General features: G+C 40.2%; 1 protein-coding gene across 2 annotated transcripts in view; it reads left to right on the top strand.

The window, feature by feature from the left end:
* Babam2 (BRISC and BRCA1 A complex member 2) overlaps positions 1-27,538 on the top strand; it is a 381,270-nt gene that overhangs the window by 19,303 nt on the left and 334,429 nt on the right. For both annotated transcript variants that reach the window (XM_038320567.2, XM_038320568.2), the window contains exon 3: positions 17,159-17,235. In XM_038320567.2, coding sequence (XP_038176495.1) covers positions 17,159-17,235 — 77 coding nt within the window. The remainder of the gene's footprint in view (positions 1-17,158; positions 17,236-27,538) is intronic.

Here is a 27,538-nt window from a genome sequence, read left to right as displayed (position 1 = left end):
AACTCCCCATTTTAGCTTCCATGTTGCTGAATAATCTTGATTTTTGTGCCATGTTGCTTGAGAAATGATTTTATAACCTTCCTTTTCAGGGCCACATTTCCTGAGTAATTTGGTTATCTTTCTTATGGCAAGTCATGAAAGTCAAGTTTATCCCATTGACCTTGCTGCTCTTGACTTTTTTGTTTTCTCAAAAGATTTTTATCTCAACTTTTGCTCTTGTCAATTCCTGGACAGCAAGTCTTGAATCATGTTGATGTTTTGAAGGACATTTCATCTTCTTTTAAATCTTCAATGATTTTTTTTTCATCTTTGGACTTTTAGATGTTTTCATTTAAAAGTATTATTTTTAGTGGTAAATTATTACCACTAAAATTTTTAAATATTACACTAAAAATTTAGAGTAAATTATTAATATACAGGTACAACTTTTATCTTTGTACACACTTTTTATGTGGTAAAATATATTTATCATTTTATAGTGTACAGTTCTATGGCATATAGTGCATCCAGATGTGTGGCGTGTAGAGATGTTGTATATGCGACCAGCCCTTTTTAAGTCTTGCAGACTCAGTCATACCAGGGAAACAGTAACTTCCTAGTCCCTCCCTGCACTAAGCCACTGGCAACTGCTATTTTGCTATGTCTCTCTGAGTTTCACTGTTGTAGGTAGTCAGTGAAATCATGGAGTGTTTATCTTTTGTGACTCGCTTATTTCACTTTGCATAGTATATTCAAGGTTAGTCCATGCTATAGCATGCGTCAGAATTTTCTTTCCTTCTGACACTGAGTAACGTTTCCATTGTGTGTGTGTGTGTGTGTGTGTGTGTATGCGCGCGCGCGCATGCGCGCGCGCGTGCTTGTGCATGCACATATCTATGTAGCACACTGTGTATCTCTTGTGATGATGTCTGTTGTATCTGTCTTTTGGCTGTTGTGAATAATGCTGGTGTTGGCAAAGATGTCCAACTGTCTGAGCTTGTTTTCCAGGACTTGCTGGAGGGTATGACAGTTCTATGCTTGGTTTTGATGGCTCATCATATAATTTTCTACAATATGGGCTATAGAGAATTAACATGCAGCACTCTTTCACAGTATTGAAAATGCCATTTGATGAACAAAATTCTTACCTTGTTGAAGTCCACGGTACTTAGTATATGTTCTTCCCTTTGCTAAATTAACCTTTGAGAGGTTGAGATCACTTCTCTAGCCTCCTTTACCTGTAGTGATGTTTTTCTGTCTATTTTCTTCTTTAAAGCCTAGAAAAGGGGATGGGGAAAGCAAATCTAGATTCCCTAGCACCTACGTAAAAACCAGGCATGGGAGCAAACATCTGTAACCCTAGAGCTAGCAGGGAGGTGTTGGGGGAGCAGAGATAGGCAAATGTTTGGAGTTTTTTGGCAAGTCAGCCTAACCAAATTGAAGAGCTTCAGGTTCTACAAGAGAGCCTGCCTCAAAAATCAAGGTGGAGAGCCATAGAGGAAGACACATGCCATTGACCTCTGGCCTTCATGTGTGCATGTGTGCACATAAACCTGCACATGCACACACACACACAACTAGAAAAAGTTATGTTGAAATTGAGCCAGATTTTCATATTACTGGCATCCCCAAGAGAGAGGAAAACCATTCATTCACTGACGCACCTGCTTCCTCCAGAGTAGAAACCTTTTAATCTAGAGTTAGTGATTTTATTGTTATGTTAGTGATCAGATTGTTGCGATTATGGAGATAGGATGTAGACCATGCCAAGGCATGGTTAACTCAAGAACACAGGTCTAGCGGTGAGGACAGTACTGTTGTAGCTGCTGTGAATAATGCTGTCTTTGTAATGTAGGTGCCTTGATGACTGTATTGTATTTACATAGTCTTTCCTTATCTACAGTTTCACTTTCTATAGTTTCAGTTATTTGCAGCCACCCACAATCCAAAAATACCAGTATTTCTTGGGACTTTAAAGAGAAAACAGCCATGTTCACATGACTTTTATGATTGCATATAGTTACAGATGTTTTGTCTCATTCTTGTTCATGGTTAGTCTCCTACAATGTCTACTTTGTAAACTGAACTTTATTATAGGTATATAGTTGTAGGAAGAACATATCCATAGGATTTAGTAGTGTTGGGTTATTGCTGAAGATCCCACACACTTCAGGTACAGACATGGGGAAATCAGGTTGGTACTGACTAGGAGGCTTCCCCTGCTGGCTTGTCTTTCTAGGATAGAAGGTCTGTGTAGGTTGCGGGGAAGTCACCAGCAGTTTTCCTTAGCCTTGAGCCTGAGAGGTACAGTAATGCCTGGCATGACAAGATAAGTCTGTGGGTACAATGGTGGCATGGATATTATGGGGCTATGCTTTCTGGTTGGGTTTAAGACCCACTCCATACAAGGAAGTGCATGCCTGGTACTCTAAATCTTACCATCTGGCTGGGGAGCTCACTTTGCCCAGGAGTGGGCCTATTCCTATTATTCTGTTAAATGAACATGGTATTAAACAGCCCTCTGGGTTCCTGTCACTGTACATCTGAGTCAGTGCAGCTCTCGGTCCATATCAGAGACGTTTCTTTGCAGTGGATGGTGGTTAATGCAGAGCCTCACAACAGAGTGCAGAGAGTAAATGTCAGTGGAGAACTCAACCACACGTGCAGTGCCTCTGTTTCCCTTCCCCTGCAAGGCTTGGGGACCATCACGAAAGGAAGAGGAGGCAGAAAGATGATTAGAGCCAGAAGTCAGGGAGGACCAGAGTGAAGCAATGTTTTCTGGACACAGGGGGACCTCTGTAATTAGGAACTCACAGCTGCTGTGCTTGCTTGTACATGACCAGCAAGATATCAAGTCAGTAAACATGCTAGCATGGAGAAGGAGGAGCTCCTGAGCCCTCCTTCTCTAACTGAGGAGGTGTTGACAGTTGATGACTTCTGGGGCTGCTGTAGTTTTCGTTAAGGTATGGCCATTGGTAGGCCAGCTGTTGTTCAGTGGATGACCCTGCCCCTGTGAGTATATGGGCAGCACAAATAGACTCAGTGGGGTGAAACAAAGTTGGCAGGATGTTGGGGGTGGGGCCTAGGGATCTGGGAAGAGTTAGGGGAAGGAGTGGGAAGTATATATAATCAAAATACATTGTGTGAAATTCTCAAAGTATTAATAAAAATACTAAATTAAAGATGCAGATAATAAAAAAAATTCTGTCCAGGGTTTCAGGCATCCATTGGGGTGTGTATGTCTGGTATCCTCAGGATAAGCTATATTTACTTACTTTTCTTCATGTTTTCATCTACCTGCCTGTTTCTTGAGGGGATGTTGGGAGAATGTTTCTATGGAGGCCAGGTTGGCTCCAGACCCGCACAGGTCATCTTGTTTTGGTTTCCTGAGAGCTGGATTACAGGTGTGTGCCACCACACCTGCTGCTGGGATTGGTTTTTATCGAAGACTTAGCTCCTTCAGGACAATGACTGTTTTGTTCCACACTGTACGCCCTATTCCTGGCACACAGTCGTTATTCAGTAAGTAATGGATGATGCTGTAGGAAGCTGTGCTCTCACAGGAACGCATCCAAGCCTGCCACTTGTAGGTACTGTCGAGGTTTCCAAAAGGTCAAGATAAAGTTATGTTGATTGTGACTGAATGAAAAGAAGGCAGAGCCAGTCCATAGAATAATAGATATAGATTGATTGTACCTTTATAGAAAAGTCCTTTCTCGTATGTGTGTTTGGATACATATGTACAAAAGTATGGAGAGAGGTTTAGAAAGATACTTACCAAATTTAGGCTAGGTCAGGAGAGTAAGACACCATGAACGCTGAGGGCGTTCCATCTCTATGGTGCAAGTTTCCCAGTAATGCGTTGGACTTGCACAGTTTGTAGGGAAGGAGACTATGCTGAGAACAACTTTCCTGCTGTAGGACTCCCGGGGCAGTAAAGAGGGCTTTGTGCTGCTGTCAGGGAGGCAGTGGGCTTTTAGATGGATTCAATAAACTGGGGAGGACTGAGACCCAAAGAAAACACCTTTGGCCTCAGGCACTGGGAACCTACGCAGGGCACACTATGTGTGTTAGAGAAACGACACTTGCAGAACATCCTCGGCAAGAACATTGGTTTTACTGTGAGCTGGCAGTGGATACTGACCAGGGCTTCCCGTGGATTCTGAATGCTGTTGACTTAATGTCTGTTGCTTGTGTGTGTGTGTATGTATGTGTGTTTCCATAAAGAGAATTTAGTGCCTTGAGTTGTGTAAATCTCTTACTTAGACTGATTTTTGCTCTCAGTAAATCTGTGTAGAATCTAAATCCCCCTCATTTAAACACACGAGGACATAAGTCTCCAAGAGGTTTCGAAACTCTTTGAAGGTTGCTTAGCTGATAAGTGGTGGAGGTCTGGACTAGAGCCCAGGTCTTCTTTATCAAATGCTGTGTCCTTTTTTTCCAAGAAAAGATTGGCCAGGAAATCACTTAATTGATATCCTGTCCAATGGGTTCTAGCCATCTCCATTTATAAGGGTATTTTGGTATGGACACTTAAAACTTAGTGACCGATTAAAATTCAAATAGAAATTTGTTAGGGTTTTAAGACGAGAGGTCAGAATTAACTAGGCATTAGAGAGGACTTGAGAAGAGGCTCGGGAGATGACTCAGTAGGTTAAGCTACTGGCTACCAAGCCTGAGGACCTGAATTTGGTTCCCAGGACTCACTTGATGGAAGGAGAGAATTAAGCCCCTCAAGTTGTCCTCTGACATCAACACATGCACTGTGGTGTGTGCACCCCCTAAAATAAGATAACTCTAAGAAAGAAATGCCTCGGAAAAAGTCGCTGGCTAAACATGTTTTTTTTTTTTGTTTTTTTTTGTTTTTTGTTTTTTTTTTTTTTTGCAATAATTTACAGCTTTAGGTCTAAATCTCAGCAATAGGTAATTTGACAAGAATTTGTAGCTGTCTAAAAGATAAGCAGTATGAGGGAAGGAATTTAATTTCATTGTTGGAATTAAGGCAGAAATCAAATACATTTAGTTATTTTATGGATGTTATTGTTTTACTCTTTGACTCCACTATTCATTTTCATTATACGAGATATGAAATAGTTGAAAGCATGAAAGACATTGAAAGTCTTAACTAAGAGTATGATGTAGTAGTTAGCACTGCAGAATTATTTTTATAACAGCTTTGTGTGGGCTGGTTAGTGGTGATGGGCTATCAGCACTGTGACGTCAGGACACGGGTTAGTGGTGATGGGCTGTCAGCACTGTGACGTCAGGACACGGGTTAGTAGTGATGGGCTATCAGCACTGTGACGTCAGGACACGGGTTAGTGGTGATGGGCTATCAGCACTGTGACGTCAGGACACGGGTTAGTAGTGATGGGCTGTCAGCACTGTGACGTCAGGACACGGGTTAGTGGTGATGGGCTGTCAGCACTGTGATGTCTGGATACACACTGCTTGTTTTATTCTTCCTTAGTATTCATTATATTTTTGTGAAATAAAAAGATCTTTTGAAATTATTATTGGCAAGTTTTTAATATATTTATTTTGTATTTCTTTGTACATACTTGTATAAGAAACTAAAGGAATTTGTAAATCAGGAAAGTTGTATGGTCCAAATGGAAAATTGTAAGTATAGCTAAATTATCAGAATTGAAGGAATACCAGTTTTTTGAGCATGAGTTCATGATGTCACAGGCCAGTACTTTATGATTATTGTTGTAATATATTTATATTGGAGCTGTTCTCAAGCCAGGGCAGATCCTAGCATGGAGCAGTGAGGGGGCTGGAAGTCCCACACACAGCTGAGGAGCTCTTGGCAGCTGATAACTGCTGAGAGAGGGAGGGTCAGTTCTTTTGAGGAGGGTAGCCCCTGGTAAGCTGACCATGCTTCAGGAGAAGGTCACACATTCAAGAATGTGTGGGCAGCACAAACTGCACTTGATGGGTATAAAACCAACATAAAAAAGGACACAAAGTTGTGTGGATAGGGAATGGCAGGTGGATCTGAGAACAGTTAAGAGAAGGAGGTGAACATGTTCAAAACAAATTGTACAATATTCTCAAAGAACTAATAAAAATTAAAAAAAAAGAATCAAGCAGTGGTGGCGCATGCCTTTAGTCCCATTACTCTGGAAGCAGAGGCAGGCGGATCTCTGTGAGTTCGAGGACAACCTGGTCTACAAGAGCTAGTTCCAAGACAGGCTCCAAAGCTACAGAGAAACCCTGTCTCAAAAAACAAAACAAAATAACAACAAAAAAATTTTTTTAAAAAGATATAGAAGCATGGAATTTAAACTAAGCTGTATTAGCTTTAGAATTGGTTCTTCTCTTTCTCCCCACCCCCTTTGTTTTTTTGGTTTTCCAAGACAGGGTTTCTTTGTGTAGCCCTGGCTGTCTTGGAACTCACTCTGTAGACCAGGCTGGCCTCGAACTCACAGAGATCCGCTTTCCTCTACTTCCTGAGTGCTAGGATTAAAGGCGTGCGCCACCATTACCTGACTAGAATTTTAATTACTTATATTTCCATAAATGATGCCAGCGTTCATACTGTAAGGCAGTGTGACTCTTCAAATAGGGTCACTAATCTCACCAGGAGCAAAGATGTGCGTAGTGAAAGGGAAGCTGAATTCCTGGTCTGAGTATTCAGAGAGTCTGGTGCTAAGTTTTAGGCAGTGAACTGTGTTGATATTGCTGCCAGCCTAGTAGAACTCAAAGAGCACTGGAAAATAAAGGAGTAGTGTCTGTGACTCTTGTGAGAAAGCCAGAGGAATGGAGATATTGGGGGACATCAAACAAGAGCAGTTCATCTTGATAACCTGCAGCCTTCAGCATTTAAAGAATCATCAGTGAAATGTTTCTCAGAGGGTCTTTGATGCAAGAACAGAGATTAAAAAAGTTATCCAGTTTCTTACTGATACTTTTGTAGTATATCATAAAGATGAATTATTAGAAAAATGAAGTGAAAAAATATGAACCACAGGCTTGTCTTTATTTTTTTTTCTTTATTGGATCCATCAGGCTTAACATTGTTTTTACACATTGCCTTGTGTTTTAACATTCTTACATGAGTTTTTGTGGATTAGTAACAGTTCATATACCAGAGCTGCTCTGTGGATCCCACTTTGAACGGTGCTGTGTTAAAAGAGTTTGCCGCTCTGACGGTCCAGAAGTCGGCCTTTTCAGTTTTGTCTTACAATAGAGACAGAGCTAGATAATACAGTTATTAGAATAGAGACACAGCTGGATAATGCAAATCACTTTAAGCAAATACGGTAGCTAATTATAAGCATGAAAACTTCTCAAAATTTCAGTAGTTGGTTGAGTGAAAATACAGGAGAGCATCATTGCTTTGTGCATTTGGATTATACTAAGAAACATGACTTTTGTTGTTGTCTTGTTTATTGGTATGGAGATGGTATCTTATTGCAGCCCAGTGTGGCCTTAAGCTTGCCATGTGCCTAGACATGACCTTTGAGCGTTTTAAACAATATATTTATTTTATTTTATATGTCTGGGTGTTTTGCTTGCATGATTGCCTTTGCACCATGTGTGTGCCAGGTATCTAAGGAGGCCAGAAGAGGGTATCAAGTCCCTTGGACCTGGAGTTACAGACAGTTGTGAGCCATCATAAGGGTGCTTGAAATCAAAGCCCAGACCTCTGCAAAAGCAGCCAGTGCTCTTACCTGCGGAGCCATCTCTCCATCTCTCCAGCCCCTGACCTGAACTCTTGATCCCTAGCCTCAACTTCCCAAATGCTGGGTTTACAAGGATGAATGAATTTTGAGTAAAGAGACTGTTTTCAATTCAGTGCTTCATAAACACTGTATTGGACTGTACTTGTTTCAGATTTCCTTTTTATAAGACTATCATAAAAATAGATGGCACACTAAGAAGACTAAGAAAGGAGAGGTTTGGACCATTGTGGACTACCAAATAAGATCCCGTTTCAATAAGCTAAAAACCAATAAATAGATGGATAGGTAGGTAGGTAGGTAGGTAGATGATGATAGGTAAATAGATGATTGATAGATAAATAATAGGTAGACAGATGATAGAAAGAAAGAGAAAGAGAAAAAGAAAGAAAAAAGAAAGATAGTATATATTGAGCACCTGGTAAGTGTGATTCACTGTGGAAATAGTCAGCATAAATAAAGCATATGGCTTGAAAATTAATAAGGGAAGCAGATCAAATCTTTGCAAGTTTAGCTCCTTCAAAAGTGAGCTCCCAGAGCATGCCAAAGTAAATATTCTCCATAGGTAATTATTTGCTTAAAAGGACAAGAATTCAAAGAATATGTATATTATACAAAATAAAAATCCCCAGAGTTGAATGTTAGGGTGGGCATCTACTTAGGACTTGTTTTAGGTAAAGTGATGAAAATGATCTAAAATGACTAGAAGAATATTTTTATTGAAATGGCTTATCATAACAATTTTACATGATTATATTGTACTTTAGATGTAGACAAATGACATGTAAGCTGACCTTGGCCTTTCTAATAACATTTCTACGTGTGAGAGCTACCAGTAGTTGCTCTGTGACTTGTGTGTGGCTTGTTTAAGGTGTTCTTTAAGTGAGTATGTGCTGCCTTCCTGCCGCGTGTTGCAGGCGAGTATCTCTGCAGCTGTGTGCCAGGAGGAGCGCTGCTGGACGGGACTTCAGCCATGCAGTGATGGACTCTGACTGCTGTGTGCTGTCCTGCTCTAGGACGGTTACAGGGAGGTGCTCTGCATTCCCTTCTTGACCGGATTTAGCTCGTTCTGAGAGGCCATTTTCTCAGAGAACCTTCCTTGATTACTCCACTGAAAACAGTGTCTCTGCTCTCTTAAATCTAATTGTTCTTATATTCTTAAACCACTAATTTGGCAATTAATCATGTTAATTGCTTTGTGTCTTGCATCTATTGTTGTCTCGACTTGTTATTTAAATTGTCTTGACTTTACTGTTGTGATTTTGTCTTCTGATTACAGCATAAGATTCTTGAAAAGAGACATGTCTCTATAACTCTCAGAACAGTGTTCTCTGAACTTTGCCGATTGCCTACCCTGTCTTTGTTTGCTTCAACAGCTATGGCATAGACTTTACACTGGATAATTTATTAATAATACAAGTTTGTTTCTCAGAATTCTGGAGGCTGGGGAGTCTAAGGTCATAAGTCTAAGCAGACTTAGAACTCTTGAAGGCCCATTCTGCATAGATGCCCTTTCTGTATCCTCTCATGGTACAGGACCAAAGGATAAACAGGCTTCATCAGGCCTCTTTTATAAAGCCACTAGTCCCATTCATAGTGACCTATTTAGCTTCTGCCTCTTAATGTCAACACACTGGGGATTAGATTTTATCATATGAATTTTGGAGGGATATAATCATTCAGACTATAGTTTAGTCCAAACAATTTGGTTAAGAATCTCAATACATGCATTTTATTTAATTATATGTATAGATTATAAATCACATGAAAGCTGAATTAAAATGGCACAGCATGAAATAAGCAATATTTATAATTTATGTCATTTCTAATATGGTATTTTTTTACCAGTCATATTTGGAAAAGACATCTAAAAATTATGGAGATTCTAATAGAAGACAGCCAAATTAGCAACATGTGTGGACTAGTTTCCAGTCTATTTGGTAGTTATATGAAAGATTTTGTTGAAAATGGTCTGTGCTCACATTATTAGCATTACGTCCATAATAATGGAAAGCACCAGCATGAGGCATCTGGTACTGTGTGATGCTCATCCTTCCTCGGACTCTTGAAGAACTGGGTGGGACCCAGCTTTACCATCAGTGTCAACCTGTATTTCCTGTAGTAAGGGGGAATTTCTTCCACATCGTTAGTATTGAACCCTTCTCTCCCAAGCTTTTCATTCTGTGGAACGATGTCTGATTGGCTCTGTACACAGATTGCGCATCTCTAGCATTTTCTGTACCTGTCACAGAATGCTCAGCAAGTAGTTGCAAATTTTATTTGAAAAAAATAAATGTGTGTCTCTGATCACAAATTTCTGGAAAACCTATTTTAATAAGTTAAAAATTCTAATATGAAGAATGAAATACACAAGAGCAGGTTGTTTCAAAAGGATTTACTATCATTGGAGAACAAAATGTGAACTTGTGTGTGTGGTCGCTGTGCTAATCTAATGACCATAGAAAGTCCAGTTCAAGGGATGGAGGATATGTGGAATGTATCTACATTTAGTAGATATTGAAACATGACCGTCTTGGCCTCCAGGTCAAGAAATAAAGTGTTGGGGGATGGGAGATGGCTCAGTGGGTAAGAGCTTGCTTGAAACCATGAGGACCTGAGTTTGGATCCCAGCACCTAGGAAAAAGTTGGGTGCTGCTTCACATGTGCCTGTAATCCAGATTTGTGAGTAACCGTACTGGCTGGCCAGAGAAAGAAGGCTCACTGGGCTTTGCCGGCCACTAGCTTAGTTCCAGGTTAGTGAGAGACCCTGTCTCAAAGGAGTAAGGTAGAAAGTGGTAGCGCAGGACCCTGGCCTCTGGCCTCTGTATTTTCATGCATACAGACCACATTTGTGTGCATACACACACACAGAAACGTCAGCATCCTAGGAGTGCTATGTGTTCTTCTTGCCATTGGCCTTTTCTTTCTTTCCCAGTAGTTAAATCATTTTGATTTTTATCATAGTAATTTTCTTTTGTCACTTAGCATACACAATATTACTTTTTATGATTTTGAATTTTAAATAATGGAATCATGATAGTATACAGTCTTTCATTCAGTGAAAGTACTTTTTCATTACTATACAATGTTTGTGTTGTTTATTTTATCTTTTTTTAATCTGTCCTTTAGCCAATGGACATCATGTGTTGTGTTTGAAATTGCATTTAAATTGTTCAGTTTGGGGCTATTTAAAGAGTGCTGCTGTCATGTTTTCTCATCACGAGTCTTAATTCATACATGATTTCTCTCTGTTTTTTTTCTTTTAATACAATAATAGATTTCTGCATTAAAATCTTAACACATCTGTTGTGATATTTATATCTATATTCAACCATTTGGTACTAATTTATAATCTTTGTGCCGTGTTGGGGGTTGAACTTGAGCCATCTCACTCACGGTGACGTAAGCAGTCTACCAGCATGTTCTTGTTTTTGGCGGCATCTTCCTAGAAGTTTGATTCTTTTGATTGTTGAGGGTGTAAAGAATAAAATTGATTTCCCTATGTCTTTGTCCCTCTACCTTGCTCAGCTTGTATCTTGATTCCAAAAGCATACTGGAAGATTAAAAAAATTTTTTATATGCAAATATTCTCTCCAGATAACAAAGTTTTATTTTTCTTCCCAGCCTCTGGGCTCTCTTCCCGTGTTTCTCTGTCATGGCTCAGACCTCTAGCACGATGGAGAACGCAGTGGTGAGAGTCGACCTCCTGTCCCCTTGTCTCCGAGGGGAGAGTATTTTGTTATAAGTTTGATGTTAGTGTAGATTGGTTTTTGTTTGTTTTGGTAGGGGCCTCTTTATGAAATTTAAGTTATTCCTTTTTTGTTTTAGCTTACAGAGAATTTTAAAAATCATGATTTTATCACTTACTCTGTACTTATTGAGATTACTCACTTTTTCCTTTATTGTGTTAACGGAGGGAATCACTGGTGCTTATTAGAAAAGAATTAGCAGTCAGTGAGTTTAGCATTTGTTCAAACAAATTTGTTAAACTTGGGGACTTAGTGCCTCTTTTTTTTTTTTTTTTTGGTTTGTTTGTTTATTTGTTTGAGAAGGGTCTCCATGTCCTGGAACTTGATGTGTGGTTCAGACTGGCCTTGAATTTACTGAGATGGAGATTTACCTGCCTCTGCTTCCTAGTGCTAGGATTAAAGGCACAGGCCCACTGTGCACTTCCTTGCTATAGATTAAAAGTGTTTGAGCCGGGAGGTGGTGGTGCGCGTCTTTAATCCCAGCACTAAGGAGGCAGAGACAGGTGGATCTCTGTGAGTTCGAGGCCAGCCTGGTCTAGAAGAGCTAGTTCCAGGACAGGCTCCAAAAGCTATGGAGAAATGCTGTCTCGAGAAACCAAACCAAACCAAACCAAACCAAACCAAACCAAACAAACAAAAAAGTAGTGTTTGAGCCCATCATTTCTACTAGAATCATTGCATTTTAAATCTGACTTTTGTCAGAGGAATACCAACCAACATCTTCTACTCCGTATTCTAAGGTAGAGTTGAAATTTATCATTTATAAATGGAGATATTACAAGGAAACTGGGAATAACAGTTGATGCCACACAAATTGGCAAACACATTTAAACACATTGAATATTTTATTTTTGTGGTGTTTAGAAAAAAACCTTCTAGGATGAGTCACTTATTTTGGTAATGGTTATTTGGAATTCTATTCTAGGAATTAAATGCATAATTTCCTAGTAGGTTCTAGAAATTTACCTTTTAGGTTTTAGTGGTACAGAGATACACATGTGGTGTGTCAAGGAAGTCCTGCTATGAAGTGGATAGTCCCATTCCCCGGAGAATGGTGTAAGAGATTTACTACAATATAATGTGGCTACTTCCTTCTTACCAGTTTTAATTCATGTGTTTCCTTTGAGGGGTGTGTAAACTTTACCTTGTGCAGTTTGATTTAGTTGGCTGTATGTGCAGTAACTGCATTAAAGGGCTGAGTCCTAGAATTGGTTTGAATATCTTTGCATTTTGTAGATTATTTAGATAGATGTTAAGATAAGAGTCAGCCATTTATCAAAATATCATTTGGATGCTATGGTCATTTTGAAGCTGATATAGTCTGAGTAAAGTTATTGATGTTCGATTTAATCCTGAAAAAAAACCAAAACCATTCTGTAAAATTAAAACCATGGCAAATATCAGCTACCAGTTACTCACTGCAGCATGTGACTCGAGCTATTTACAAGGCAATTATTTTATTTTATTTCCCTGTCACCTGTTACTTAAGGTTGCCAAAGCTGAAGGCTTCCGCCTTAGCGGATGTTAAGTGTTGTTGGTGCAGCACAAACGTCATTATCTCGAAAACAGGAAGCTGTGTAGGAGAACATGCCAAATGTGAATGAATACCCTGGAGGAGGAAACTGACGCACGCGCAGGGAGGACCCTGAATTCATCTGTTTTCTTCTTCTTAGATGCCTTAAAGGACAGAAATGGCCAGACTCACTACTTTTTTAGACAGTATTGAATTAAGTAGGTTTAGCCTTAAGTCAGAAAGCATGTTTTCTTGTATATTGCATTGTCTTAAAAATATTGACGTTCTAAAGATTGTGAGATGCCTGCATGTATCTTGATTAATTCCATTAGTGTTTGGCCAACTGAAATCCTATGAAGTACAGCGAAATCAACCATGTTCTAGTTATACAGAAAATTTAATAATTTGAATCATATCTCAATAACTAGGAATAGATTTTAAATAGTTTAGTTTTAAACAGGAATCAGTAAAAATTACTTTTCACCATTTTTTTGACTTTTCATGAATAATCTGCTAACTGAATCAAGAGTATCAGCATTGTAGATCTCAAGAATCAAGTTTCAAGGACTTTATTCTCTTTTATGTCATTGGTTGATGTGTGCAAATATGGTTCTTATACATATTTATAAGTGATTTTCATTAATGCATATTAATGAAATGCATATTTTATTAATTTTTAGTTAACATACAAAGTAATGGATTTTTTGGTACTCTTGTTACACATGTATATTTTCTAACTGAAAAATTACATTTGGGTGTGTATGCATGTGTGCATACATGTGTATATGTGTGTGGGTAGAGCATGTCACAGTGCATGTGGAAGTCACAGGACAATCTTCAAGAGATAGATACCTTCTATATTCGGTCAGGCTGGCAGGTTTGTGACAAGTGCTTTACCTCCTGAGCTGTCTTGCCAGGCCTTACACACACACACACACACACCCACACACACACACCACACACACACACACAATTATAATTGGTTCTCATCTCCTCTGTCCCCTCCCTCTACTTGCTGATCAATACCTCTTTTTGGTTATCAGCACTTGCTTTGCATTGCTAGTACTTTGTTAATAGAATATCATTTGTTAAAAATGTCCACTTTGTATTTTTTCATTAATTCTAGTGGTCATCACTTTTATTGAGAGATGGCTTAGTGTGGTGATTTGTATGTACAGTGGGCTCTGTAGTCAGACATCTTTGGTCTGGATTGTAGCTCTCTCACCTCCTAGAAAGTCATTTACATATCATCCAGGGGGTTCACTCACGTCTTCTGTAAATGGAAATGATAATTGTGCCCAAATTAAAAGGTTACTGTGAATGGAACTAGTTTAATTCCAGAACTAAGAATAGTGGTTGCCACTTAATGCATACCCAGTGAATGTTAGAAAAATTTTAAGCAATTATTTAAAGTTTAAATTCTGAGTTCAGTGTTTGACCTTCCTAAGGGAGGGTCTCTCCACTAATCACACATTGCTCTTCTCAAGATGGGATGAGAGCATCTCCCATTACCAGCAAGTCATCAGTTCTTACCATGAACAAGCTCCAGGCTTGACAGGCTGGTACATCCATTCAGCAAAGCTCCCCTCCCTCCCTCCCTCCCTCCCTCCCTCCCTCCCTCCCTCCCTCCCTCCCTCCCTCCCTCCCTCCCTCCCTCCCTCTCTTGTGGGAGTTGATTGAAGGGAGGGAAGTTCCCTCCCTTCCTTTCTTCATTTATTCTTTAACATAGGGTCTCTCTATGTAGCCCTGGCCATGCTGTGTTAATCACTCTGGCTTCAAACTAACAGAAATCTGCCTATCTTTGCCTTCCAAATACTCAGATTAAAGGCCTGCGCCACTATGCCTGGCTCATTCAGCAAATCCTTATCTGCATATATGCTGGTTGGAATCCCACCTATTCACACAGTGTCCTTCCTGGACACGATTTCTAATGCCATGCCCCCTCTGAGACCGCGAGGCCTGTATGCTTCAGTGACAGGTTTTGAGTTGTGGTTATCAGTATTCATGAAGATTCTATCTATGTCTAGTGCCTAGCACTGTGTTCAGTGTTTGGTTTTTTTTTTTAATGTATGTAACAGTTACCAACACTAAAGTCCTCCAGTTGGATTGAGAAAACAAGCCACAGTTAGAAAACAGACACAGAACAATTCTAGGAGTCATGTGGTTAGATGAGACTATGAGGCTGAGGGTACATGAAGCTTATGTGGAACATTTTCTTAAATCAAATTGGTAACTGCGGACGTTTCTGGAAGTAGTAGTAGGAAAAAAAAAACTACCTCTTCTGATGTTAGCAAGAATTCTCACTTGAGGGCTGGCAAGGTGGCTCATTGGGTAAAGCTACTTGATGCCAAACTTGACCAGAGTGCAGTCCCTGGGGCTCACATGGTAGAAGGAGAGCATCGACTCCCACAAGTTGTTCTCTGACCTCCACATGTGTGCCCCGACATACCTGAGTGCACACACTCAGTGACTGTGTAGGCCTACACACACAATAAAAATGTAATTTTAGGTAACAAAAAAAGTTCCCAGTTGTAGTTCCCACTTTGAGATGTGTAGAATTGATGTCCCTTTCTTAGCTTCCCATGTTAAACTGTAAAGTAGCACATTTCCAGTTTCTGGAGGGGAGGTGAGACGTGTGAAAGACGCGCTTCCAGCACAGGTCTTCATCTGAAAGCATGTTTTCTTCCGCTGTGTGCTGCAGTGCCAGCTCATTCATTCATTTAGAGGAGGGTTGCTGAGCTTTGCTCTGCGCATTAGGAATACCAAGCAGACAGACAAAGTCTACAGTCTGCCGGTATCTCAGTTCCAGTGAGGACGAAACAGTAATAGATAAGCCAGGGACAGGAAGGAAAAAAAATACAGGGTTCTGCGATAAAGCAGGTGCTGCTCCACACTGGAAAATCAAGGGGACCCTCAGAGGAGATGAAATCCAAACTCGAGTAGCTTGGAGGGCCAAGCAAAGTCCTGGGGCGCACAGTCTAGGCAGGGGACAGCACGTGCAAGGGCACAAAAGCAAGAATAGGCTGGTACAGCTAAGGAGGACGTCTGGGCAGTGCAGACGGGCCACAGCAAATGGGACCAGACGGGCAAAAGATGATGATGATCAGTGAGAGACAGGTAGTTCAGGGCCCTGCAAGTGGTGGCAGTTGAGTTGGTTTTTCTACCAGGCACAGAGGAGGATTTTAATCAGAAGAATCCTATTATTGAATCCTATTATTGAACCAACTCCGTGTTTTCAAAAAATTGCTGCCTCTACAGCATAGAGCAACAATGTGGGAAATAAAATGAGAAAGTTGGGCGTGGTTGAACTGAGCTGGAGCCCACCTAGCGCTCTCCATCAGCTTCCTATGAGTCTTTTCTGTTTTGTTTTCTTTTTCGAGACAGGGTTTCTCTGTAGCTTTGGAGCCTATCCTGGAGCTTGCTCTTGTAGACCAGACTGGACTCGAACTCACAGAGATCCGCCTGCCTCTGCCTCCCCAGTGCTGGGATTAAAGGTGTGCGCCACCACCGTCTTTTATTCAGCTAAGAGATCAGGGCTGTATGTCATGCAGATGAAGCTCTCACTTGTAGATACTTTAGAAAACAAACCTGTAGGAGAAGCAGAGGCCATTGTCAAACCTCGTAAAGTCCTAGAGTTCTAAAACTCCCAAATGTTGAGACCTGGCTGGCTGACTCAGTCCCATCTTTCACATTTGCATTTTATCTGAAATCAAGTACCACGCTTTGTGCTTTCCTGCAGATGAGTGGTATGGTGTGCCAGAGCTAGAGAAAGCATCGTACCTTTGGAGAAAGAAAGAAAACCATCTGCTGCTAGAAAAAGGCCAAAAGTGGGCTCTTTCTGTATGAACAGAGTGAAAGCTAAGAATCTATGTTTAAAATATGACCATAAAATTTCTCTGCATTTACAGTTTTTGGCACCAAGACCTAGAGACCCGTTCTGGATGATATACAAGGCTTTAAAAGTCAAGATAGACTTCTTTTCTAGAGGTACTTGAAGCACTTAGTGTTTGTTGTTACAAAGCATGGAGGTTTTATTGTGAGATACATAATTGTCTTAGATTAAGGCTCATATATTGTCTTAGATTTCATGACCAGTAAAGGCTTTCATTTTCTTCTTTTAGCCTTTTATGTATAAAAATTACTTTTTATTTACTTTATCAAGTGTTATAAATATGTGGGATTTTCAATTTTGTTCTTAAAAATCTTTTCTCTCCCCTGGATTTCTTAAGCTGTACGTCATTGACTCCTGGACCCAACTGCGACCGCTTCAAGCTGCACATTCCGTACGCTGGGGAGACGTTAAAATGTGAGTAAGCGATGACCGCTTTGTTCAGAATAGACACAGATTTAGTTTCTGGTAGCCCTGCTTTCCGTTTAATTTCTGCCTGTTCAGAGTGATTTCTGATACTGCCCACTAGCACTTACTGTCTTATTATCTGCCATCCGGTTCTGGTTGTGTTCATAGTGAGGCAAGTGGCAGGGATTCTATTGCAGTAGAATAGGCCCACATAGAAACTTTTAATTTTGAGGCAAGCACAACAATGCTTGTGTGTGTGTGTGTGTGTGTGTGTGTGTGTGTGTATTATGGAGTGAGGGCTAAGATAAACCCTCATTAAGGGGGCTCATTGCTTTGTGCCCGCAAGATGGCTCAGTGGGAAAGGCTATAAGAGTTGGTGACCATCAATCCTGACCATCTGAGTTCAATTCCTGGATCCACATGGTAGGAGAGAACTGAATCCTGCAGGTTGTCCTCTGATTTTCATGTGTGTGCTGTGGGACCCCACCCCATCCCAATAAAATAAATAGAAATATAAAAAAGAAGATGCCCCATTATTTAAATTACCTTAGGTAAGAATGACTGATGTCTCCATTGCTATCAAAACCTGTTGGCATAATCCTTTCTCTAAGATTCTGGGCAAGAGCTATGTGTGTCAATATGCTATGACCTTTATAGCAAGAGTTAGAAATGCAAATGGCCTTCATGGGGCAAACTGATAATATAAACAAGGAAAGCAGGCAAGTGTGGCAGCTTGGGATGACCTGTCTCTGAGGAAACTGCTTCTGTTGCCTCAGAAGGTGGAAATCAGAAATGTTACATGATTTTCTTTTCTTAAAATCAGTTTTAGATGTTGGCTGCTTTTCTGAAATTAAGGACATATGTTATTCAGCTTAAACTGAGTATGTGTGGAGAGAGGCCTGAGTGTCTATACTGTGTGTTTCCAACGTTGTTTGCATGGTGCACAAGGTGCATGCCTGGGATTCAGGCCAGCGTCTGTAACATCTGTCTGTGCTGTATTAGCTCCCCTCTGTCACCAGCACAGCACTGAGGCTCTTGCCTACTGTGAACATGATAATAGCTCTGCTTTGCTAGTGTCAGTAATTGCACCCGGCCTTTTCTCTCTGAAACCTGTACTTGTGAGCAGGGTATTCAAATCTATCTGTTCCTAAAAAAAGAGGAATGAAAAACGTGGGTATTAGAGATCAGACGGATGGGTGAGGGAGATAGTGCAGGCCATAAAGTGCTGAGTTTGATCCCCAGAACCCACACTGAAAAACGTTGGGCAGGGACACATGCTTACAATCCCAGTGTTGGCGACAGAGAGCAGTAGATCCCTGGGGTTTGTGGTCAGTCAGCTTAGCTTACCTGGCAAGTACCAGGCCAATGAGGAACCTAGTCTCAGAAAACAAAGTGGGTGACTCCTGAGGTATGATGCCTAAAGTTGTCCTCTGGCCTCCACATGCACTTGTTTGTTTGCTCTTGTACTTGCACGTATGTGTACACACACACACACACACACACACACACACACACACACACACGAGATGGAATGGGTGGATAAACTGATGTTTTTGGACTATTGACAGTGAATTCTACCCTTATTAACCAGGAGGTACCACATCTCAGTTTTTTCTAGAATTGGTTTGTATTTATTTACCAAAAGCAACAACATTAAATGAGAAATTTAGGACAAGGTGACTTTTTTTTAAAAATCATCTTGACAGTGTTTTTCTGTGTAACAGCCCTGGCTGTTCACTTTGTAGACCAGGTTGGCCTTGAACTCACTGAGATCTACCTGCCTTTGCCTCTGAGTGCTGGGATTAAAGGCGTGTGCCACCACCGTCTGGCCATAGGTGACCCATTAACCTTGTATTATTAGACCATTCTCAGGAAACCACAAAAGCACAAAACATTTTGCCTATGTGAAGTAGTGACAAGATTATATTGCTACTTTTTTTTTTAAAAAAAGAAATTATTAACTAAGTTTAAAAGAAATGATCAAAGTAAGTGACTCCTGCGAATGACATGGAGATAGCGCTGACATTACAGAGATAAAGAAGCATTGCTCTTCTGCCCCACATTGCCACCCACTCCTATTTTCAGAGGAAACCATCATAATTTTAAGAAATGGTTTCAGTTTAGTTCTTCTAAGGATTCCCGTTTCTCTCAGTAATATGCTTTTGCCTGTTTCCTGACTGGCCAGGTTTAGATGGTATCTTCTGACTTCCTGTCCTGCTTTCAGTATCTCTCTCTTCCTCTGCAGTGGAAGTATATCACCATTCCTGTGTCATTTAATTTGTAGTTTAAAACTTGGAAACTGTATTTTTTTCTTAATCTGGGCATCAAATTTAGGGCCTCGCAAAGGCTAGAGAAAAACTTTTCCACTGTCAACATCTGTAGAACCCCCTCCCACTGTTCAGCCCCTCCCCCAGGGTCACTGTCAACATCTGTAGAACCCCCTCCCACTGCTCAGCCCTTCCCCCAGGGTCACTGTCAACATCTGTAGAACCCCCTCCCACTGCTCAGCCCTTCCCCCAGGGTCACTGTCAACATCTGTAGAACCCCTCCCACTGTTCAGCCCCTCCCCCAGGGTCACTGTCAACATCTGTAGATCCCCCTCCCACTGCTCAGCCCCTCCCCCAGGGTCACTTTAAACACTCTATCAAACCAGTGAACAGTTCCAAAACTTCTTGGTAAGTGCATGACTCAGCCTTGGTATCAGCTAGGATGATCTCTGCAGTAGTGACGAGGGCTTTATTTATCTGGATTCCTATGAACCACAGATAATGTCTTTTGGCTTCACACTTGAAGGGATAAGACTATTAGTCCCTGCTTCTTTCTTTTTTCCTGCACTGCTTTCACTTGTCTTCTGTTTTTTCCTTTGCATTTTCAAGATTAATAATTTGTTGTCTATAATTGTCTTCAGGGTATTGTTGATAAATTGCACAATGACTCTTTGGGTCTGCTTCTGCATTTATTATCTTAGATTTTACCTTGTTTTATAGGCCTGTATACTAAAGATTCTTTATATTACTGAATGATTTCTTAAGAATCAGGTAAAAATATTTTTAAAATGTGTTTTTTACTGTCATTATTTTAGTATCCACAGGGAGCATATTTTATATCATCCTTTCTCTTCCTGTTATTCTACAGCAGTGCTTCTCAGCCTTCCTAACACTGTGACCCTTTAATAAAGGTCCTCATATTGTGGTGACCCCAGCCATAACATTATATCATTGCCACTTCATGACTGTAATTTTGCTACTGTTAAGAATTGTAAGGTAAATATCTGTGTTTTCCAATGTTTTTTCCTTTGCATTTTCAAGATTAATAATTTTCTCGGGCAACTCCAAAGGGATCATGACCCACAGGTTGACACCTGCTGTTCTATAGTCTTTCCTCAAACAACACCATCATGTATATTTAAGATAGTAGAGAACATACTGTGTAGAGCTTCTGGATAGTTGAGCAGGACTCAAAACTATGCAAGTGAACGGTGGGCCAGCTCTTCATGTGGGACACCCCTAAGTGTGCAAGTGCACGGTGGGCCAGCTCTTTGTGTGATGGACCCCTGAGTGTGCAATGCACGGTGGGCTAGGTCTTTGTGTGGGGGACCCCCTGAGTGTACAAGTGCATGGTGGGCTAGCTCTTCGTGTGGGGGACCCCCTGAGTGTGCAAGTGCATGGTGGGTCAGCTCTTCATGTGGGGGACCCCTGAATGTGCAAGTGCACAGTGGGCCAGCTCTTTGTGTGGGGGACCCCTGAGTGTGCAAGTGCACAGTGGGCCAGCTCTTCGTGTGGGGGACCCCTGAGTGTCCTATTTTGAAGTTTAGTTATCATCAAAACAGTTTTTATCATTTTTTAAAATGTGAGTGTCCTGTATTTTTTCTTTTTCCTGGGAGTACACACTTGGCTATCGTCAGGCAGGAAGGTGTATGGACTGTTCCCCGAGGAGCTTTTAGTTAGTCTCCCTGTTTATAGCTCCGTGTCTTATTCTTTTGTCTCTTCACACTGGATATCTGGAAGGATGAAGCCTTCTTTCCCATACATCAATCATGTTCTCAAATATTGTGAGAGGCAATGAGTGCTCCTTATGGTCAAGTACCAGTTTCCATCTGCGTTCTGTCTTCCGGAAATTTGTTGAGGTTTCTCATTTACTGATTTCTATTTTCTTCTCCTCATCTTCTCATTTCTCTTGTGAAGGTGCGTGGTTGATCAGCAGTTATGATTCACCAGACTAGCTTTAATATATATATATATATATATATAATTCAGTTTTAATAAAGGAAAGAAAAGGGAACTTACAAATCCAAGGTTCCAGTGAGGCAGGCTGGCCGCAGGCCCGCAAGATTTTATAAGTCAATATTAGCCTAAGGGGGACACGCCTTTAGCCAAAGGGGGATACGCCTTACCAAACAAGGTGATTGGCTAGGCTTCCCCTTCACTCTTGTTTTGTATTTTGAAATCTATTTTTTACTTTAATTAATAGGGGAGACCGTTAGAAGGAAGAATAACTATATAGTTAGCCTATAGTTTTTTAGGTGTATGAATTTATGTTATACTGTGATATATTTGCTGATATCCTGTATTACCTCATTAATATAAGATTTTCACATGTAACCTGGAATTCATCATATATTGTGTGTTCTATCAAGCTATTGTATGATGTCATTAAATACTAAAGACTTATTTAGCCTTTTGTATTCTCTGTAATAAATGAATAGGTGACTATTGGATAAATCTTAATACTAAGATCCCTGCCATAATTATTGGTCATGAAAACTTTATTTATGTGACTTCATTGAATTAGAGGTATGGATGTTTTTCTTTCTGAGATTTTGTGTGTGTGCTTCATGTATATGTATGTGTTCATGTGTATGTGCATTTGGAGATCAGAAGTTGGCATCAGGTGTCTTCCTTGGTCACTCTTTACCTTTGTTTGTTTGTTTGATTTTTTTGAGACAGGACCTCACTCTGGCTGTCCTGGGACTCACTATGTAGACCAGGGCTGGTCTTGAACTCACAGAGGTCTGCCTGCCTCTAACTCTTGGTGCTGGAATTAAAGGCATGTGCCATTGTGCCTGGCTGCCCACTGAACTTGGAGCACTTGGTCCGGCTGGCTAGCCAGTGAGTGCAGTGCTCAGTGTGCCCACCTTCCCAGCTCCAAGATGACGGTGTGGACTCTTGCACCTGGTTTCCCATGTGGCTTCTGGTGGTCCAAACTCAGCCTTCATGTTTGAGTGGCAAGCACTTTATTGACTGAGCCATTTCCCAAGCTCCTTCTCTGAAATTGTTGACTTTCTGTAGAAAACCTTCGGGAGGACTTGGCGAAATGCTTAGGTTTAGTGTTAGACCAGGGTGTGGCAGCTGGTACAGTGCTAGGAGGTTTCCTTAGAAGCCTAAAGGAAGATGAATTATGAATAAATCCCTGCTAGACTTTAGAACGATATAGGGTTTTAGGTACCGTTTTACCTCTTGCCTTAAAAACCTATTCTAATTCTCAAATTTGTACCCCCAGGAGTAGCCTACTGCTTCAGTCTAGAGGCCAAGACAAAAACCTCTATCAGTGTAGAGATGGGAGTTGTTTTTCCTCATGTTTACTTTTAAGATTATTTTTTATTGTCCTTTACTGTGTGTTCTTATGTGGGTGTATGGCTGCGACTTACAGGGGCTTGTGAGTTGCTTGACATGGGTGCTGGAAACAGAACTCAGGTTCTCTGCCATCTATCTCTCTAGATCTGCCGAAAATGCAGTAGACGTATCAAAATAAATGAAGTCAATTACATAACGTCTTAGTTTAGAAAATCCAAACCAGTATACACTTTGACCATGTAGTGAATCCACGAATAAAGAATTGTTTGAGCCATCATTACTGATCAGGATTAAGTGCTAGAGGGGATGTGGTATTCTGTTCCTGTGTCTGCCTTGTCCCAGCAGACACAAGGCCTTCACAGGTTATTTATTATCAGGAATTGTTTTTGGAGCACTGCTGTTTTTCCCACTTGCATCAGTTTGTCTGTCAGTGCTTCCAAGAACAAGGTTATTTGTTTTGTATGGTATTTAGGCCATGGCCATCAAGTTTCCTTTCTTTGTAACTTAACTGAAAACTATTTCCAAATTAATTATGTTTATAATATTTTTAAAAAATTAAAATTACGTCTCTCTTTATGTGCGTGTGTGTCCGTATCCTGACACTTGGCTAGGTGTGCATGTGGTGATCATAGGACAGACAACCTTTGGGTCTGAGGACTGAACGTGGGCCATCAGGCTTAGTGGCTTTCACCGCTGTAAGTTCTCTTGCCAGCCCATCTGCTGTAGGCTCTTCCAAACCCTTCCGGGAGGCTGGAGTTGTGCTGGGCCAATAGCAGTAGTAATGTGATTAGATCTTGCATTAACATCATTAATTATGGTGTCTCCACTCTCTGTGTAATTTGAAAGTCATGGAAGTGGGTTTCCTGGGTTCGCTATAAAGAACATTTGTAGTAACCATGACTTTTTAAAGAATCAGTTATTCCCTCTTAGAGTAAGTTTTTGCAGGCTTATTCTCTTTGCTTTCTTTCTTTCTCTATTTTAATCTTTTATTATTGCTCATAATTTTCTTTTTGAGATAAGATCTCACTTTGTAGCCCATAGTGTCCTGAAACTCACTATGTAGCCCAGGCTGGTCTTCAGCCCTCAGTGATCTCCCTTTGCCTCCTGAGTGCTAGGATTATAGGTAGAAGTCACCCACTTGCTTCTTGGAACTTTTTAAGTCATTATCTTATTTTGCCTAACATCTTTTTGCAAGGAAGACTAAGCCTATGTTCCTACTTGGGCAAATTTTGTAATTTATGTTTATTATAGCTAAGAGATGTATTGTCATAGCCATTAATTATTACAAGATTTGTCATTAAATTCAACTTTTTATAGTCTATATAATATTAATCTTTAGATAAACAAATACAGTTCTCATCAACAAACTCATTAATAAGTGTAGTTTGCTCAAATAAACAGATATTTGTGAGTTTCTATAGTTTTACAGTGTCTTGTAAGCAGCTATGGCAATAAACATAGACGCTCTTTGCTCTGAAAAATTACTTTATGTGTACGAGTGTTTTGTCTGCATGTATGTCTGTGCACCACATGCATATCTGGTACCTAGAGGGCAGAAGTGGGCATTGGATCCCATGACACTGGAGATAGTTGTGAGTCACTGTGTGGTTGCTAGTAATCGAACCCGAGTCCTCTGAAGAGCAACCAGTCTCTTAACCCTGAGCATCTTCCCAGCCCAAAGCTCTTTTCTGTCCAAGAAACTTAAAATGACACTTGAGCTTATTGTAAGAGAAACGAGTATCAGAATAGATTTAGATTACACTCTATGGTAAGTTGTAGGTGAATCTTCTCCCCCCCCACCAGCAAAGGGTAGCTGCGAACTCAGTGCTTTTTCACACTTAAAACTTTTGTATGAATAACTTCCTTATGTAAGGTTTTTATGTTACATTTTATTGAAAACTTGTATGCATTTTAAAATAATATTTTAGCCAAAGCTAAATCAAAGTACTTGGGATTTATAGTAATTTATTTTGTAAATTTTAATTCAGTGAACAGAACCTGCTTTGTTTCTTAAATTGTGTGTTCAGCTCCTTGAACAGTAGACATATTCACTTAACTACTGTGGAAGGAGTGGGTACATGAGTTTGTGAACCGTAGTGCTCACAGGAGTGCTGCTCACAGTGCTGGAGAGAACGAGGTACTCTGTTCCTTGTGTCTGCCTTGTACTGGCAGATACTCGGTCTTTACAGGTTCAATTCAGAAAACAGGAAGGCATGCACAGTACTTTGAAGACTGGGAGTCTGAACCCCTTTCGTATTTATATATTTCTCTCTCCCTCCTGAAATCAGATTAAACTAAAATAGGATGCAACTAAAATTTGTATTTCAGAATAGTCTGCATATTAGAAAACAGTACTTAGAGAAACCTGTTTCCCCCATGGACAAAGGGAACTTCATGCAGTTGTTACTAGGGATAATGAAAAACACAGGAGAAGACTCATCTCAGGGGATTCATGAATTGATTCCTAAAGATTTCCTCACATTTAAAATTAAATAATTGAGATAAAAGTTTTCCAGAAGATTACAGTAGGTTAGAAATTATTTAACAATAATCTTAACATTAAGATTACAGTATGTTATTGTTTCCGCAGTTCTTTTAATGTGAAGAAACAACTGCTGGGTAATCGAAGAGTTGCCAACTTGTGTAAGAAATTATTGAGAGTTGTCCAAGGACAGAGATATTAATTAAAGAGAAGCCCTTGAATTTGACAGTTGTAGATAACACAAATCATACTTACACAGGAATCGAAATATGTTTCTTCAGTGATCAAGATGATTTGAGGCAAGTGTGTGTTGAAGTCTGAAGATCCTACTGAAGTGGAAGCAGTTTCTCAGCTTCAGTAAAAGTCATAGATGGGCCGGGGACTTGTTATGATCATGGTTTATAAATACATCACAGTCATTCTGTTTAGCATTTAGTTCTAGAAGTAATTATTGGATTATTTAAGAGAGAGAGGGAGAGACAGAAGAGAGAGAGAGAGAGAGAGAGAGAGAGAGAGAGAGAGAGAGAGAGAGAGAGAGAGAGAGAGAGAGAGAAAGGAGGTATGTGTACCCACACTGTTTATATAGGAGTATGTGTTTGTTCACATATTATTTCCAATCTCTAGCTGGGTGTTGACATTTAGAGAAGCTTAGTGTTTGTGGAATGAACCAATTATATTTTTTCTCTGTATCTAGCAATGGTGAGGTTTGATAAACAAGTGACAGGCCTTAATTCTGCAAGCTCTTTGAATCATATTGTTTATGCCACTATGAAAAGAAATTATTGAAATATTGTAAGTTATATTGAGCAAGTCTGTGGCTAGTGAATCAGTTTGTTAGCATGGGTTTCAAATTTGAAATTATCTTTTGTTTGAAATTTTTGTATTTCATACCAACAATTTATGTTAATCAGGGACTGTTTGGTTATAAGAAATCCATTGGAACCAAAATAAATGAAAGGGTTTGTTTGTCTTTATAAGGAATCAAGTGAATTTTATCGTGCCCAAGGGCAGGGAGGATAGTACAGCCTTACTGGGACTGGAAAAAGGGACTGGAATGCTGGTAGACACCATAGCAGCCACTTGCCATCTGTTTCCTCGTATTTAAGGTATTCTCTCGGCACTTTATTTTCCTTATTCTTTCTCCCAGATGTTTCTGAACATTGGGTAGAAATGACTTTTGGAGCCTCCTGTAGGTACTTGATTCCAGCCATTATAGAAGTCATTGAATCTACATTCTTGGGAAATAGGTCTGGTTGGCAGCTTTGGCTAAGTGTTCGAATGTCCACTTTTTATATAAACATGGCCAGAGGGCTCTAGGTTATGTTTTCTTAGTTGGTTTACTAGAGGCTAGGTTCTAGGTTTTTTCCTGGTGTGTGTGTGTGTGTGTGTGTGTTGCATGTGCATGAGTGTGCAGATATGCAGGTATCCATGCATGTAGCTGGAGGAGGACTTCTGGAGTCTCTCCCTGCCACTCTCTGCCTTATCCCCTTGACACAGGCTCTCTCACTGAACAAGAAGCTCACTGTTTTTCTCTATTATAGGCATACTTAGCCATGCTAGACTTTTTCATGGGTGCTGGGAATTCGAACTCATTTATTTATGCTTTTAGAGCAAATACTTTTGCCCAGGAGCTATCTCCCTACCCTCTAGGAGACAATGCCAGCTTAATTTAAGTAAGCATGGCCTGGGTAGGTACCCAGAGAGGTCCATTGCTCTGTTTCTAATGAAACTGTAGACATTTTCACTTCATGTTTAACAATGGAGCAATATTGTTGTTTATCATTGGAGAAGAATGATGAATATTTATTAAATCCATTTGCAACACAGTAGAGAAGTTGTGCCAAAAAATTATCTCTAAAGGGTTTGAAGTTGAAATACTTCCCCTTTGGAAGAAAAAGTCTGGAAGAAAACATGGATTATGATTTGGATAATACATCCTCCCCATGTGCTCAGAAGTACAGTGTAAAATTTACTGTTCATTTCTAAGGATTCAGTACTACATTACTAAATTTAAATATATAATTTTTGGAGAATTATCCCAACAAAGTGAAACCAGCTACTGAACTGTTATTTAAATTGAATGCAGTATTCAATTAAATAGTGGCCAGAAACACTGATATTTTTATAGAGGTTACAAATACTGTTCCAGAAATTCGGCTTTATTGAATCTTCTCAAGTTCATCTCCAGTATTTGATCCATACCTTCTTGATGATTTGGCCTCTCTCTCTCTCTCTCTCTCTCTCTCTCTCTCTCTCT

Source organism: Arvicola amphibius, chromosome 2 (assembly GCF_903992535.2).
Source record: "Arvicola amphibius chromosome 2, mArvAmp1.2, whole genome shotgun sequence".
In the NCBI taxonomy this organism is placed as follows: domain Eukaryota; kingdom Metazoa; phylum Chordata; class Mammalia; order Rodentia; family Cricetidae; genus Arvicola; species Arvicola amphibius.
This window is presented reverse-complemented; position numbering and strand designations above follow the sequence as displayed.